The following is a 14,808-nucleotide window of genomic DNA, read 5'->3' on the forward strand; positions in this document are numbered from 1 at the left end:
TCTTTTTACTATGAATTCCATGATCAAGCATTGTTATCAAATCAACATATGGAACATTAGGCGCTGAATGGGTTGGTTATTTCCCAGCTTTGCCTCTCAATGGGCCTAGAAATGCTCTCCATCATAGCTTCCACATGAAGGATTCTAGTTTTGTTGCTGCTTGTTTTCTATTTTTTCCTTCACCATCTTTTTTGCTGCTTTTTAATTTTATTATGGTCTTTTCTTATCAAGGATGTGTACTTAGCCCACTGTTCTACTCATTCTACACCCATGACTGTGTGGCAGGGCACTATTCAAATGCCATCTACAAATTTGCCGATGGTGCCACAGTTGCCGGCAGAATCACAGATGGCAGTGAGGAAGCCTACAGGAGGGAAAGAGATCAACTAGTTGAATGGATGTAACGACAACCTTTCACGCAACATAAGCAAAACTAAAGAGTCATTGTGGACTTCAGGTGAAAATCAGAAAAGGAACCAGATCTTATCGAGGGGTCAGCAGTGAAGAGGGTAAGGAACTTCAAATTCCTGGGTGTAAACATCTCTGAAGATTTATCCTGGAACCTCACTGACAATGAAATCATGAAGAAGACTCGCAATGTCTATGCTTTGTGAGAAGTTTGAGAAGATTTGGTATCACCAAAGACTCTGAAAATTTCTACAGGTGGAGAGCATTCGGTCTGGTTGCATCACCGTCTGGTACAGAGGTGCCAATGCACAGGACAGGAAAAGAAACTAGAGTTGCTAAACTCGGCCAACACCATCATGGGCACCACTCCATCGAGGACATCTACAAGAGAAGATGTCTTCTCTACCCCCACTGCCCAGGCCATGCCCTCTTCACTCTGCTACCGTCAGGAAGGAGATACAAGAGCCTGAAGACGGCACCCAATGCTCTTCCCTCCCCACCCCACCAGATTTCTGAATGAACAATGAACCACAGACACGACTTCACTTTCTTTTTTCCTTGCACTAATTTATTTTTGAAATGTACTGCAATTGCACTCCTTATACTGCTGCAAAACGACGAGTTTAATGACATGTTCATGACAACAAATTCGGATTCCCTGTGGTATGTTCATTTCTCTTGCCTGATTATTTTTATTTAGTTTTCTCCCTTTTTCATTCTTCTCCATTGTAAAAAAATCCAAAATATAAAGAACCCTTCCTTAACCATTGATGTCGGCTAACAGCCAAAGGCACCCTCAGCAAGGGTGCACAGAGCCCTGACAAACACTAATAAGATTGTGAGCTTTTTAAATCTCCTTCACTGGGAATCAGGGAGGGACCAGGGAAAGGAATCAGCTCCAGTTAACTGCAGACTGCCAGTTGTCACTCAGCCTGCAGCAGAGTCGGTCGGTGTACCTTCCTCAGCAGCAGAATGCTCGGAGTTATTTGAACAGAAGAGATGCATTGATTTGGTATCTGAACATGCCCAGGCAGTGGGCTTCTCCTGCTCAGCTTTCTACACATATGAAGCAAAGTGGGATTCACGCAGCAATTAATACTTTGTAAAACAGGACTATCGTCACCTCTTGCAACCCGAATCTGGGAACCATCTAATCATTTTCAGAAGAACAAGGCAAATAATTGTGCTAATTTTAGTTTTAATATCAATTGTTGCTTGGGACCATCTTCAACCATGGAACACGAGGCAACTCAGCCAGCGGGCAATGCAACCAATCTCACCCAGACACTGGGCCATGCTTTTCAGTATTCCATCTCCTCCAGTGATGTACTCTACAATGACTACACTCCCCGTCAGAGAGAGCTGATCCCCCTGCCTAAGGCAGTGCTCTACCTGCTCATGGCTGCCCTGGTGGTGGTAGCAGTGGCATACGCTATCGTTGGCCATATCATCAAAGATCTTGCTCATGATTTTGCAGGTGAGTTACTGGAGTTATGAATTTTGCATTGTGATTTAGTTTCAGTACAATTTATATTGTAAAATGCCTAAGTGTTATATTCCTTAAAATAAATTGGAATCAGAAAGCAATTGCCAGCATTATGAGAAGCTGTTATACTGTCAGAGGCTTTAAATTCAGGTTAAAAACACCATACTGGAGAAATTTAGCTGATCAAACAGTGTCCTTTATGCAGCAAAGATAAAGATACATGTACAACATTTGGCTTAAGCCCTTCCACAAGGAACAAGGAAAATGTAGGCAGGTGCCCGAACAAAAAAAAAAATGGAATTCAGGTGCCTTGTACATGCTCAAATGGACCTTAACGTTCCCTAATTTCTGCTTTATGACAACAAAGCTCTCTCATGTACTAGTCTGTAACAGCCTCAACTGATCATGCCCTTTAATTGCCGATTATGGATATGGTTTGATGAGATCACAATCTTGCTTGCCTAAAAAAAATCTTTAAAATTGTTAACAATAAGTTATGAAAATCTCTGAAGTTTACCATTTGCAATCTAGCATGGTCAAGTCTATTTTCCTTATTCCAAGAGACTCAAGAGAGCACAACTTCAGGATTGAAGGGTGCCCATTTAAAAGGAATTTCCTTAGCCAGAGCGGTGAACTTCTTGAATTTGCTGGCATGGGTGGTTGTGGAGGCCAAGTCGTTGGGTGTGTTTAAGGCAGAGATTGACAAGTATCTGAATAGTCAGGGTATCAAAGGTAATGGGAAGAATTCAGGGGAGTGGAGCTGAGTGGGAGATTGGAGATGGAATAGTGCAGCGGACTCGATGGGCCAAATGGCCTACATTATCTATCTTATGGTCTTACATGCTAACTGGTCTTATCAAATAAAGAGATCGTGGACCTCATACTACAAAGTTTACTGGCAACCCATGGATCAACAGCAATATGATACTAATGTAATGTAAGCTACTTCCAGATGGTGGACTTGGTAACTGCAGCTGGGTTTTTTATGGGTCAGAATAATAATCAAATGAATGCATTAATATTGGGCTTGAGGAGAGATGTGAGGGGGAACCACCTTGGCAACAAAAGGCAGAAATGCATAAAGATACTAGACTAAGTGAGGTGCATGTCACCCTGGAGGTATCAATGGAGCTCCAAAGATACATTCAAATAGTACCATTCTCTTCTTTTGCCAAGACCCTTGCAGAAGCAGAGTTGGGCAGAGGTTAGCTTTAATTAAACACCTATTCTTTGGATATCAATGGGTTATTTGATCAGACAATCCATTAGAGTGCTGGTTTGAGAAATTCATTTCACTTCTCCATCTTCCTGGTCATGTCACCAATCAAATACCATGACCCAGATGTACCACAGGTTCCTTACAGATCAAACATTTACTTCAAAGCAAAACTATAAGAGATTACCAGGGGCATATGCTTCTACAGAGAGATGTGCATTCACCAACCAAGCCCTCAACTCCCTCAAGTTTACAATATTCAAATAATTCAACGAGTCACATGTTGAAGATGACCAAAGAGGGGTTGGGATCTGCCCCCTTTCAAAATTCTATGGGTGCTGAAAAATCAATTCAACACAAAAATACCAGGAGTACTCTGTTGAGACAGGAGTTACTATTTCAGATATCAGAATTTTTTTATTCCTGATGAATTCTGAGCACTCCAGGCATCCATTCTGAAACACTAAAAAAGAGCTTTCAGCCATCAAATTGGCAAGGAGGTTATTACTTCAAAAGGGTGATCTGCTGAGCACCATCCCTCAAGCCCTCCGTTAATCTGGTGTTTGCAGCAAATCGCAGTAATTTATTGAGAAAGCTGGATGACCCATAATCCATGTCTATTTAAACTAAAAACTTCTACATCTCCATCTGTTCAACAGAAGTGACAGTTTAATCACTTCTGCATTGGGAGCCTATGAACATTCAGTATTGAGAGAAATGACAGGTGTAAATCCTTTATTTGTTCTATGTTGGGCCCATTAAGTCCAGTTATAAGTGCGCACAATTGATAATCTCATTACATTGCTCTGAATTAAGAGTAGTTAGTCTGTAATGAATGCAAGAATATGTCCACCTCCATTAATCAAACTGTATGCCCTGAAAAGGCCACAGCATTGATAGGTAACTCAACACACATAGTTCACTGCTCCGTCTGTAACATGGCAACCTGCCTCAAACTTATCTTGAGCGATAATAACTACAATGAGCTCTCATTCCTAATGGCCTCAAAAAACAATCATCTTACATAAATAGCAGTTATTTATTTTAATCTAAAATGCTACATTTTAGATGCCGATATCTTGTATAGTGTGAAATAAATGTTCAACTTGGAAATGGAGCTGTGTGTCGTAACTTAGAAGTTTAATTATTGGATAAAAACCTGTTTGATGCAAAGAAAGGCCCCAAAAAGGCTGGGTGACACTGGTAAAGGCTTCATTAACAAAAGCATCAGTTGCAGCGAGACTGCGTTAGATCTCCTGTTCTGGAGCAGAGGTATACCAGAATGATACTTGTGACAGAGAATGGGAAACTACGATTGGTCCTAGAGCAGAGAGGGTTAAAGGATGAGATAATGGCAGTAGTTAAATTTATGAGGTGCTTTGATGAAAAAAAAATGAGAAAAGGTTTTCATTGCCAGGAGTGTTGTAATCAGAGGATACAGATTTAATATGATATTACATAACATTCTCAACAGTGTATTAGTTAGAAATGTATGGATTAAAGCAAGCTGCATTCACTCAAATGTTTCCATCCAATAGATTGTATATTTGGACCGAGACAGCAACCAAGTGAGACTGGCACTGGTCTCAAGTGCATCACACCTGAAACAGCTTCGTTTTCGCTCCAGAATTGGGAGGAAATCTTCATCCCAGCAGAGGAGACCCTGTATCTTCCTCAGGAGATGCAACTTCAGAATCGAGAATACAGGGATGGATTGACCAAAGAGGATGCTGACGACAAAAGCTTTATTCCATCAGTAATACCAACCAATCCTATTCAAATCCCACCTTCTCCAACAGGCAGCAATTTTATTCTGAATGATGTGAATAAATCGGTCAAATTTACTCATGATATTTTTGCTCCTTGAAATATAAATAATCCTTAATGCATTTCCAGAGCTAGAAGAACCCAAATAATTAAATATGCAAACCAAGATGACACTAACTATTATCACATATCATTTGGCCGACAGACATGAATACAAGACAGGAAGGACAAGGAAAGATCAAATCAATAGCCTGCCTTCTCATAGCGCCCAAGGTTCTTTAAAGAAATATTCTTGTTCTTTAGCCCTTCTACCCCTGCCTGTTAAAGTTCTAATCATGTTTGCATGTTAACTTCCCTGCCCTGTGAGTTACTTCAGATATTTACCATCTTTTAAATTTTTAAATTCAAATTTAGACATCAGCACGATAACAGGTCCTTCCAGCCCACAAGACCATGCCGCCCAATTACACCCAATTGACCTACAACCCCCATACGTTTTGAAGGGTGGGATGAAACTGGATCCCCCAGAGAAACCCCATGCAGACATGGAGTATGTACAAACTCTTTACAGACAGCCCTGGATTCAAACCCAGATTTTTGGCGCTGTAACATTGTGGTAACCATGATACCCATTTTGTAGGAAGCTGTTCTTTCATCAAGACTTTGGCTTCAATATTCACTTTAAAAGTAGTATTTGGAACTTTATTTTATAAACCAGTCATTTATTTCCCCCTTTGATTGCTTTCTCTCTAGCTTAAAGTTTAGCATTAATTTAGGCTCTCAATACATCCTCACAACCATTCCAGGTTTCTGGTGCTATTTTCTGCACCTACACTTTACACCAACACATCAATTACTGTTAAATTATGCTTATTTTCTACATTGTGCATGAAAACTATTCAGATTTTAGACAACGCAGATGTCATCTGCTCGCCTCAGTGAAATGCCACTGGTGACAACTGCAGCTGAAAGGATAGAGATTTCTCACGATTCAAGACTGTTGCTAGCAAAGGGAAAATGTACTGAAAGCAAGCAGTAATCTCTCACTAACATAGATGCAGCATAGCATGTCTTGTGAATTCCTACTTCCTAAACAGTTCCCACATCCTGGGTACATCTCCAAAGGTTCTTACTCCAAGATGTTCCTTATTAACCATTTCATGCTTTGTCAGACTTGTGCTGTATCAGTCTTTAAACCCAATATTTTGGGCAGAAAATAAACATTTCCATAATTATCCAGTCCTGAGCATGAAAATGTGCAGTGTGGAAGTCTCAATTTAGCCAATGTTATTCAAATTGCAGCAACGCCGCACTCTCGGAAATTGCACCAACGCAGAGGATCACAGGGATGAAGGGTTGCTACTGACCCAACTATTTGTCAGTGACTGTAAAAGGTTGTGTCTGTGGACATCAACTCCCATGAAGATATGTGAAAACTACACCTCTATTAGAAAGGGTATTACCAAACACTTGCACAACTTGCTTTTGGTGCCTAAAGTTAGTTTGCTCGTAATGATCCCGAATAATAATAATAATAGCCTCTAATTCACACTATTCAGCACAAGGGCAAGAATTCCTCAGATCTGACATCTCCTCACACATGCAAGAAGCTGGTCGCAAATGCATTCCTGGATGTCTTGGGTTCCAAATTTTGGTACATTCACTGATTTGGTAAGCACACCAAATTCCTTTAACTGGATGAACATTTATCCTGAACAAACAACTAAGATGACTTTGGGTTGGGCAGATCTCAGCCAAGGGGGCAATTGGAAACTACGATAACCAATATTTGTGAGTTCGACAAGTATCAATCCTTTTCTGGGAAGTGCAGGCGTGGGCATCCCAGGAACTGCAGAGCATTAGATTCAAGTGTGACAACCTCTAATGACAGACTGTTCCAGTGAATAGGCAGAGTTTATGTTACGCAAAGTTCTGGTTTCCTTTAGCATTATACAGATTATCTCCCATCTCCCCCCCCACCCCACACTGAAGTGGTAGAATGGTGAATTTTCAGGAAAAACTTGGGATACCAGCAATATTCTCCCCTGGACACTGACATCATCACTCAAATACAAATGAACCTTCCAAAAAGAACGGCAGTTGTTGACTGAGAGAAGCACTGTGGAATATACTTCAGTTTTGTTCCATTTATTGTATTGGGTTTACAATTTAGTTTTGAAATAGATGAATGTTGTAAACAGACTCCTCGGATTCTCCCACTGAACGACATCTGAGCTGCTGACATAGCTTTCCACTTACAATTACTGTAGTGGGTTACCCAATGACCAAAACTATCTCATCTCCTTCAAATATTTTGTTACTTCATATGAAGAGTTATTTAAATTTAGACATACAGCAGGGTAACAGGCCTTTCTGGCCCACGAGCCCTTGCCACCCAATTACACCCAATTAACCTACAACTGCCTGTATATTTTGAAGGGTGGGAGGAAACCAGAACACCCGGAGGAAATTCATGCGAATGTGGGGAGTGCATACAAACTCCTCACAGACAGCACTGGATTCAACCTGGATCGCTGGCACTGTAACAGTGTTGTGCTAACAGCTACACTAACCGTGCCTCCCCAAATTAGGAAGGGAGGAACTAACTGTTCTAGCACAGTGGCCCCAATTGTTCCAGCACAATGTTTCCAATTGACAACAATGAGCAAAGTTTAGATTGTATTGGAAACATTAAAACTGTAATTTGCTCAAAGTAACATGTGACACAATTCCAGCTTCCTTTTCTGTGGCTTCCAGAAATTAAGTGTAAATGTGCCAGGCTTCGGCAACATCTTCAAATATAAACACACAATGGAATGAGCCAACATTGTCATGGGCAAGTTGGGCCGAAGAGCCCGTTTCCACGTTGCACGACCATGCTGGAGCTTAGCGGGCCAAGCAGCACCACCAACATCAACCATTCTTCTCCCCCCGCACATATGCTGCTTGACCTGCCAAGTTCTAGTTGTCTTTTTGCTCCGGATTCCACCAACCACAGTCTCATTCAATATTTAGGCAATTAAAATGACATGCCTGAAAGAGAGTAAAATATGGCCCAAGCTCCAAAGCCTGAAGATGTTTAATTCCTCCTTCCCCAGTCCCTGAATTTAAATAAAGTGAAACCTTGTCCAGGTTAAAGTGTCAAGCAGGAATCCTGCTGCACGAGTCTATCTGAAGACTAGGACTCTAGCAGTCGAGGCGGCACACGGGGCTGTCATACACCATCTGCAAGTTCACCTTGTGGCCCACTAGTTCACGAATGTTGTTGATTCCATACTTGATCATGGTTGGCCTAGGAGGAAATAAATGATAAATACAAAAAGATTTTTGATCTTTCCTGGATGTCCAACATAATCATCTAATTACACAAACACCAAAATGATCAATATAGTTTAAAGACATTACAAAAATCGCAATGGGACTGCCAGTTGAAAAATTGAGGAAGGTAAAAATATGATGTAGGAAACCCATAGTGCAGAACACATGCCATTTAAAACATCTAATTGAAGATTAATGAATATGTACCTGGTGTCCTAAACTAGTGCTGTGAAGATAACTATCAGATTCCACACCAGTAGATGACAAGCAAGAAACATTCTACAAACTGCATTTAAGTACAATTGAATATTTAAATCAGTGAATAAACGTAAAAGGTTGGAGTATTGTGTGCAGTTTTGGTCGCCTAACTTCAGGAAAGTTATCAGTAAGATAGAAAGAGTGAAGAGATTTACTCGGATGTTGCCTGGACTTCAGGAACTGAGTTACAGGTAAAAGTTAAGCAGGTTGGGACTTTACGCCCTGGAGTGTAGAAGAATGAGGGGAGATTTGATAGAGGTATTTAAAATTATGAGGGGGGACAGACAGAGTAAATGTAGGTCGGCTTTTTCCATTGAGGGTAGGTGAGATACAAACCAGAGGACATGGATTAAGAATGTGGTGGGAGGTGGAACAAGCTGCCACATGAAGTGGTTAATTTTAACTTTTAAGAAGAATTTGGACAGGTACATGGATGGGAGTGATCTGAAGGGCTATGGTTGGGGTGCACGTCAGTGGGTCTAAGCAGAATAATAGTTTGAAACGTACTAGAAGGGGCAAAGGGCCTGTTTCTGAGCTGTAAGTTATTTGGTGATCGTGGGCAAGCAGGAACAGTTTCTGGAATGAAAGGAACACATCAGGTCACAATACCCACGCTGAGTCTCAAAGACATGAATTAGCAAGCAGTGGAACCGAGTATTTATTGCATTCTTTTTTGAAGGTTATAAACAAATCTGCTTCCACCTCCTTTTGGACCACCTATTCTCAACAGGGGCCACAACACTTTTTCATCTCATGCAACATAAATATTTTTAATATCTTTTATGTAGGAGAGGAATACGGAATAAACCAAAACTTAACTGCGTCATTGGAAAGGGGCAGAGTTTTAGGGGGAATCACAGCCAAACAGAAAGGTTCAGAATGGCTGTTCTAGACCATAAGATTCATCACAATTACACAAAACTTTGCATCCTTTCTGGTTTAGATTTCAGATTTACGGTCGGAGAACATACACGACATCACATACAACCCCGAGATTTCTTTTCCTGCAGTCTGGGCAGAATTACCACTTAATGGCAGTGCAAAAAATAACTGTACTCGATGTACACATGTAAACATATAAAGAAGTATAAACAAACTGACAAAAAAAAATCAAAGTGCACAAGGCAGAGTCCTTAAATGAGTGGATTGAGTTGCCATTGAAGAGTCTGGTGGTGGAGGGATAGCAGCTGTTCCTGAACCTGGTGGGTGCGGGTCTTGTGGCCCCTACACCTCTTTCCTGATGGCAGCAGCGAGAAAGTTATTTTGCGAGTTATATTGATTGATGGTCTTGGCTTAAGTTAATTAAGGTAACAGAGCCCAGCAACTTTCTGGCTTGGGACATGCATTAGATGGGAAAGGTTTGACAGTCAAACCAGCCCCAACACAATTCCGGCATCTCTTGAGAAACATCTGAAGTGTCCAGCTAGCAAACCAGGAAATATTGCAGCATCAGAGAAACCAAGGACAAAATAGATTTAATTTTGGAATATTTCAATGATTTACCGTTAATTGGATAACATTTCACCTTGTATAATGGTTGAAGGTGAGAATATGCAATTACAGGAAATTAAGGACACACTTCTTTTAATTCACTCTACAAGTAAATCCTCAATCAGACAATAAGATCATTGATTCTGGCCCTTATTTGAAGCTGCTATCAACACTTATAAAGTTACAAGTCAATGCTGTGGCTTCTTGCCCTGTGAGACACAATCAGTTTATAAATGGAACAGAGGGACCATTGCAGTAATGTGTTTGGGGAGGTGCAGAGGACATTCTCTGGATTTGACCTGTAGGCCCAGTGACTGCAAATAATTCCCAAGGTGTTTCTCTCTCTTGGCCATTTCCCAGTGTTCATCCCTCTTGGCACCAGTGACTGCAAATTGGATAGAACCAGACAGACATCGCTGATGCCTCACTAAACATGCAGAGTGACAACACTGCAAGAGACCCTGAAAAGTTATATAAAATGATCACAAGATTTCCTGTCATGGTTGGAGATCACTGGTTAGAAATAAAAAGCAATATTGAAAGAAAATTCCATACAAGACAATAAATCAGATTATAGCCTTGTATTTTTTAAGATATTTCTTTCCTTCTCTCCTTTGCACCAAATTTAGATGTCATGCTTCTAGATATGGAGTAAATACGATAGTCAAGTGGCTTCTGTATCAGAAAGCTGGAAATGAAAGCACATTTGCATAGAAAGCCTACAACTCTCTACATTTCCCCTTACTAATGTCTCCTTAATGTCTTCAAATTTCCCAAATAGCACTCTTGCCTTCTGCCTTCCTTCTTCTATTTGGATGACCTACATTTGGTTCACATCCCTCTAAGCCCACCACATCCATAAATCTCTCCAAATACCTCTGGAATATAGAAATTGTGCCCAGATTGACAGTATCCTCTGGTAGCTCATTCCAGACACAGATCATCCTCAATGAATCTTGCCTCTCAGGTCCCTCCCAAATCTCTCTCCTCACTGACATGTTCGTAAGTCATCTACCCTGGGAAAAGACTGAGCATTCACTGTATCTATTCCTCTCATGATTTTACATGCACAGAGTCTTTTTCCTGCCAAATGTAATTTTGTTACTTTTGGATAACTGGCCTTTTAAACAAGAAAAGAGAGGCCGAGTATGGACAGAGTAGATGTGGCAAGGATGTTTCGCATCCTGGGGGAGGCTAGGAGAAGAGGCCAGAATTTCAAGATAAAAGGTGTCAATTTAAAACATAAATGTGGAGAAATTCCTCTGGTCAGAGGGCCATGAGTCTTGTTGTCATGGGTGGCTGTGAAAGTGAGGTCATTGAGTGTATTTAAGGCAGTGGTTGACAGGTATTTGATTAGTCAGGGCATTAAGGGTGACGGGGAGAAAGCCGGGGAGTGGGGCTGAGTGGGAGGATGGATCAGCTCATGATTAGAATGGCAGACCAGACTTGATGGGCCGACCTCTGCTCCTATATCTTCTGATCTTGTATGGAAATTGAACCCTTCCCATTTCAGGCATTCAGTGTTTTGTTGACAAGCATTCCATCTTCACATGCTTGGGGCTTTGAAGTTGCCCATGAAGACAGTTTCCAAGGTCAAAATATTGAGGGAAGTGGGTGAAAAGAGAAGGAGAATCACACTCAGGGACAGGAACATAAAGACATTTCCTCTGCTGATTCAGGAGATCCATCCTATCATGAGGGACTGATCTTGCTTATTCTCTGCCTCCAGGGGAGATGGTGTTGTGGTTAAATTGCAGAACTGGCAGCCAGAGGTAACCAAAGATATGGTGGTTAAATATTTCAGATTTGAGATTTATTGTCAGAGTACATACATGACATTGCATACAACCCCGAGATTCTTTTCCAGCTGCCACTAATTGGTAGTGCAAAAAAAAAATTGTACCTGGAACAAAGAAAAGCTGGACAATAAAGATTTGGATTCCTGAAAACTTCTGGGTGTATTTTATGGATTTTGAGCTGCTGATCACAAAACTTTCCTATCAGGTACTGCCTTGTAGAAATAACCTGTTTTTGTGATTTCCAGTTATATTTCAAGTGTCCAAGTTGAGTCCACGAATGAAGGGCTGTTTAATGAGCAATGGTGGGTCACGTCTCCAGAATGGAGGACCATCGCCTTCCCAAGATCGTGTTATATGGCGAGCTCTCCACTGGCCACCGTGACAGAGGTGCACCAAAGAAAAGGTACAAGGACTGCCTAAAGAAATCTCTTGGTGCCTGCCACATTGACCACCGCCAGTGGGCTGATATCGCCTCAAATCGTGCATCTTGGCGCCTCACACTTTGGCGGGCAGCAACCTCCTTTGAAGAAGACCGCAGAGCCCACCTCACTGACAAAAGGCAAAGGAGGAAAAACCCAACACCCAACCCCAACCAACCAATTTTCCCCTGCAACCACTGCAACCGTGTCTGCCTGTCCTGCATCAGACTTGTCAGCCACAAACGAGCCTGCAGCTGACGTGGACATTTACCCCCTCCATAAATCTTCGTCCGCGAAGCCAAGCCAAAGAAGAAAGAAGAAATGAACAGGTTGAATTGTTTACAAGAATGGGAACAGATGTCATTGGACAATGAAGATTTGGCTTCCTGAACACTTTTGAGTTTATTTTATGGATTTAGGGCGCTGATCAGTAAAATACCATCACCAACCGTTTTTTTGGATCTAACCAATTTTTGTGATTTCCTGTCATATTTTGCGTCTACTTCAAGCAGACAAAACCATGAACTGCAACATGTCGTTGAAAATTCATTTTCTGCATTCGCATGTGGACGTCTTCCCTGCTGGTCTCGATGCCGTCAGTGATGAACACGGGTGAAAGGTTTCACCAGGACATTGCGACCATGGAAAAGCTGTATCAGGGCAACTGGAATCCATCAATACTGGCCGACTATTGTTGGACAATGACACGAGGGGCATCAGATGCTGAGTACAAATGAAAATCAGCGACAAAACATTTTTCGGTCGGTTGAACTAACACAATGTGTCAGCATCAATATGTGATTAAACATGGTAAATTCAATCAAAGTTAATTTAATGTTTCACCAACTTCCTATGTGATGCATCAAATCTGAAATTATCTTTGTGTTCAGCTGAAGTTGTCTACAATACCCGATTGTTTTTCAGGAAGCAAACCTTTTTCATAAAAATTGTTGTCCAGCTAATTAGTAGATTTTTCTTTAAACCCTTGGGGCACACTGTCTGCAATCCCCAAGTGTGTGTAACTATCAGCGTACTGGTGATCTGGTCGAGTCCTTGCCAATTCAAGATGACAGGAGATTCCATGTGCACAAAATAAAAAGATTCTGATGTCAGGACAGACTCTGCCAACTTTTCTATGGATGGCAACTGGAGGTGTGGAAGTCTTCAGGAAAAACCATTAGCCATTTCAGATCCTACCAGTCCACTCCCATTCCAGTAATTCCACAGCTTTACTCCATGTGTTAATTTAAGTCTTGTTTTCCTGCAGGTTTCTTGATTATTGAAATAAAATTGTTGTTATCAAAGTTTCAACATGTTTCTCTGCCTCCCACTCTGTCTTCTTCATCAGCACCAATTTCCATGCTTTAATAGGGACTAAATCGTATATATTCATGTAATCGTCAATCCCATATAATAGTCAAATCCCCCCCCTTTTTTTAGCCCCAGCCACCTGACAATCTGAACTCCCGACACCCCAACTGCAGATCCTCACCTCAGTTGCCTGCCCACCTGAACCCCCAACCACAGATCCTCACCCTGATCGCCCACCCATTGAACTTCCATTGCCTCAACTGTGGATCCTCACTTCAGTTGCCCACCCATCCAAGCTTCCGATGCCCCGACCACAGATCCTTGTCCGGCCGTCCACCCATCAGAGCTCCCAATGCCTTGAATGCAGACTTACCACCTGGTTTTGGCCATCCAAGCTCCCTACGCCTTGATCAACACAGGTACACAAAAGTCTGACCTGTGTAAAAGTTGACCTGCCCCCTCCCTCAATATGACCAAAAAATTGGTCCAAAAAAATTTGACAATTACACGAATATACAGTAGTTCGAAGGTTCATCTCTCTGGAACACTCAAGGCCAACACAGGAATGATTTGAATTTCTGAAAATGTTGCATAACCAGAAGGGAACTACATCATGGTTGTGAGTTCAGTCTCAAAGTCTACTGGTTGCTATAGTACTCCTTACCGTTCAAGAGAGAGACCCCACGCAATCACACACACGCCTTCTGGTAGTCCCATCGGGAGTAGCATCTCTGGCCGGAAGACACCTGAATTTCCGACTTCCACCCACTTCTTTAATCCTGGGGGAAAGAAGAGTGTTGTCAATGGAGCAGGAGATCCCACACTGCAGAAGCAGCATGCAGTCAAAGCCTTTGGTCCTAGATCTAGTGGATTGGATCAGTGCTCTGCAGTACTGACACACCAAGTCATGATGGAAGGTGCACTGCTCTCAGCGCAAAGGGTATGAGGTAGGGAGATTTTTTTTAAAGGAATATACAAGTCGGCACAATTTCATGGGCCGAAGGGCCTGTACTGTAGGGTTCTATGTGCTAAGTTCAGATGATGGAATCTTGAGTGAACAAAGAGACAGTGGAGAGACTCAGCATACTAGGCAGCATCCACAGAGAGAAATGGTCAGCCCAAGGTTTAAGTTAGAACCCTTTGTCAAGACTCCAGTCAACTTTGTCCCTCTAGCTCACACATGTCAAACTCAGGCCCATGGGCCAAATTTGGCCTGTGATATAATTATATTTGGCCCGCAAAATCATATCAAATATGTATTAGAGCTGGCCCGCTGGCTGCCGCACCAGTATAGCACATGCACAGCTAATACTACAAATCCCAGAATGCTTTGCA

The 14,808-nt window shown here is 41.8% G+C and overlaps 1 protein-coding gene across 1 annotated transcript in view; it reads right to left on the minus strand.

The window, feature by feature from the left end:
• Positions 1 to 4,885: 4,885 nt before the first annotated feature.
• farsa (phenylalanyl-tRNA synthetase subunit alpha) overlaps positions 4,886 to 14,808 on the minus strand; it is a 38,610-nt gene continuing 28,687 nt past the window's right edge. The window contains exons 12-13 of the mRNA XM_069927165.1: positions 14,138 to 14,252; positions 4,886 to 8,169 (exon numbers count right to left, since the gene is read on the minus strand). Coding sequence (XP_069783266.1) covers positions 8,064 to 8,169; positions 14,138 to 14,252 — 221 coding nt within the window. The 3' untranslated portion in view covers positions 4,886 to 8,063. The remainder of the gene's footprint in view (positions 8,170 to 14,137; positions 14,253 to 14,808) is intronic.

The sequence above is a fragment of the Narcine bancroftii genome, chromosome 3 (assembly GCF_036971445.1).
Source record: "Narcine bancroftii isolate sNarBan1 chromosome 3, sNarBan1.hap1, whole genome shotgun sequence".
NCBI classification, from domain to species: Eukaryota; Metazoa; Chordata; class Chondrichthyes; order Torpediniformes; family Narcinidae; genus Narcine; species Narcine bancroftii.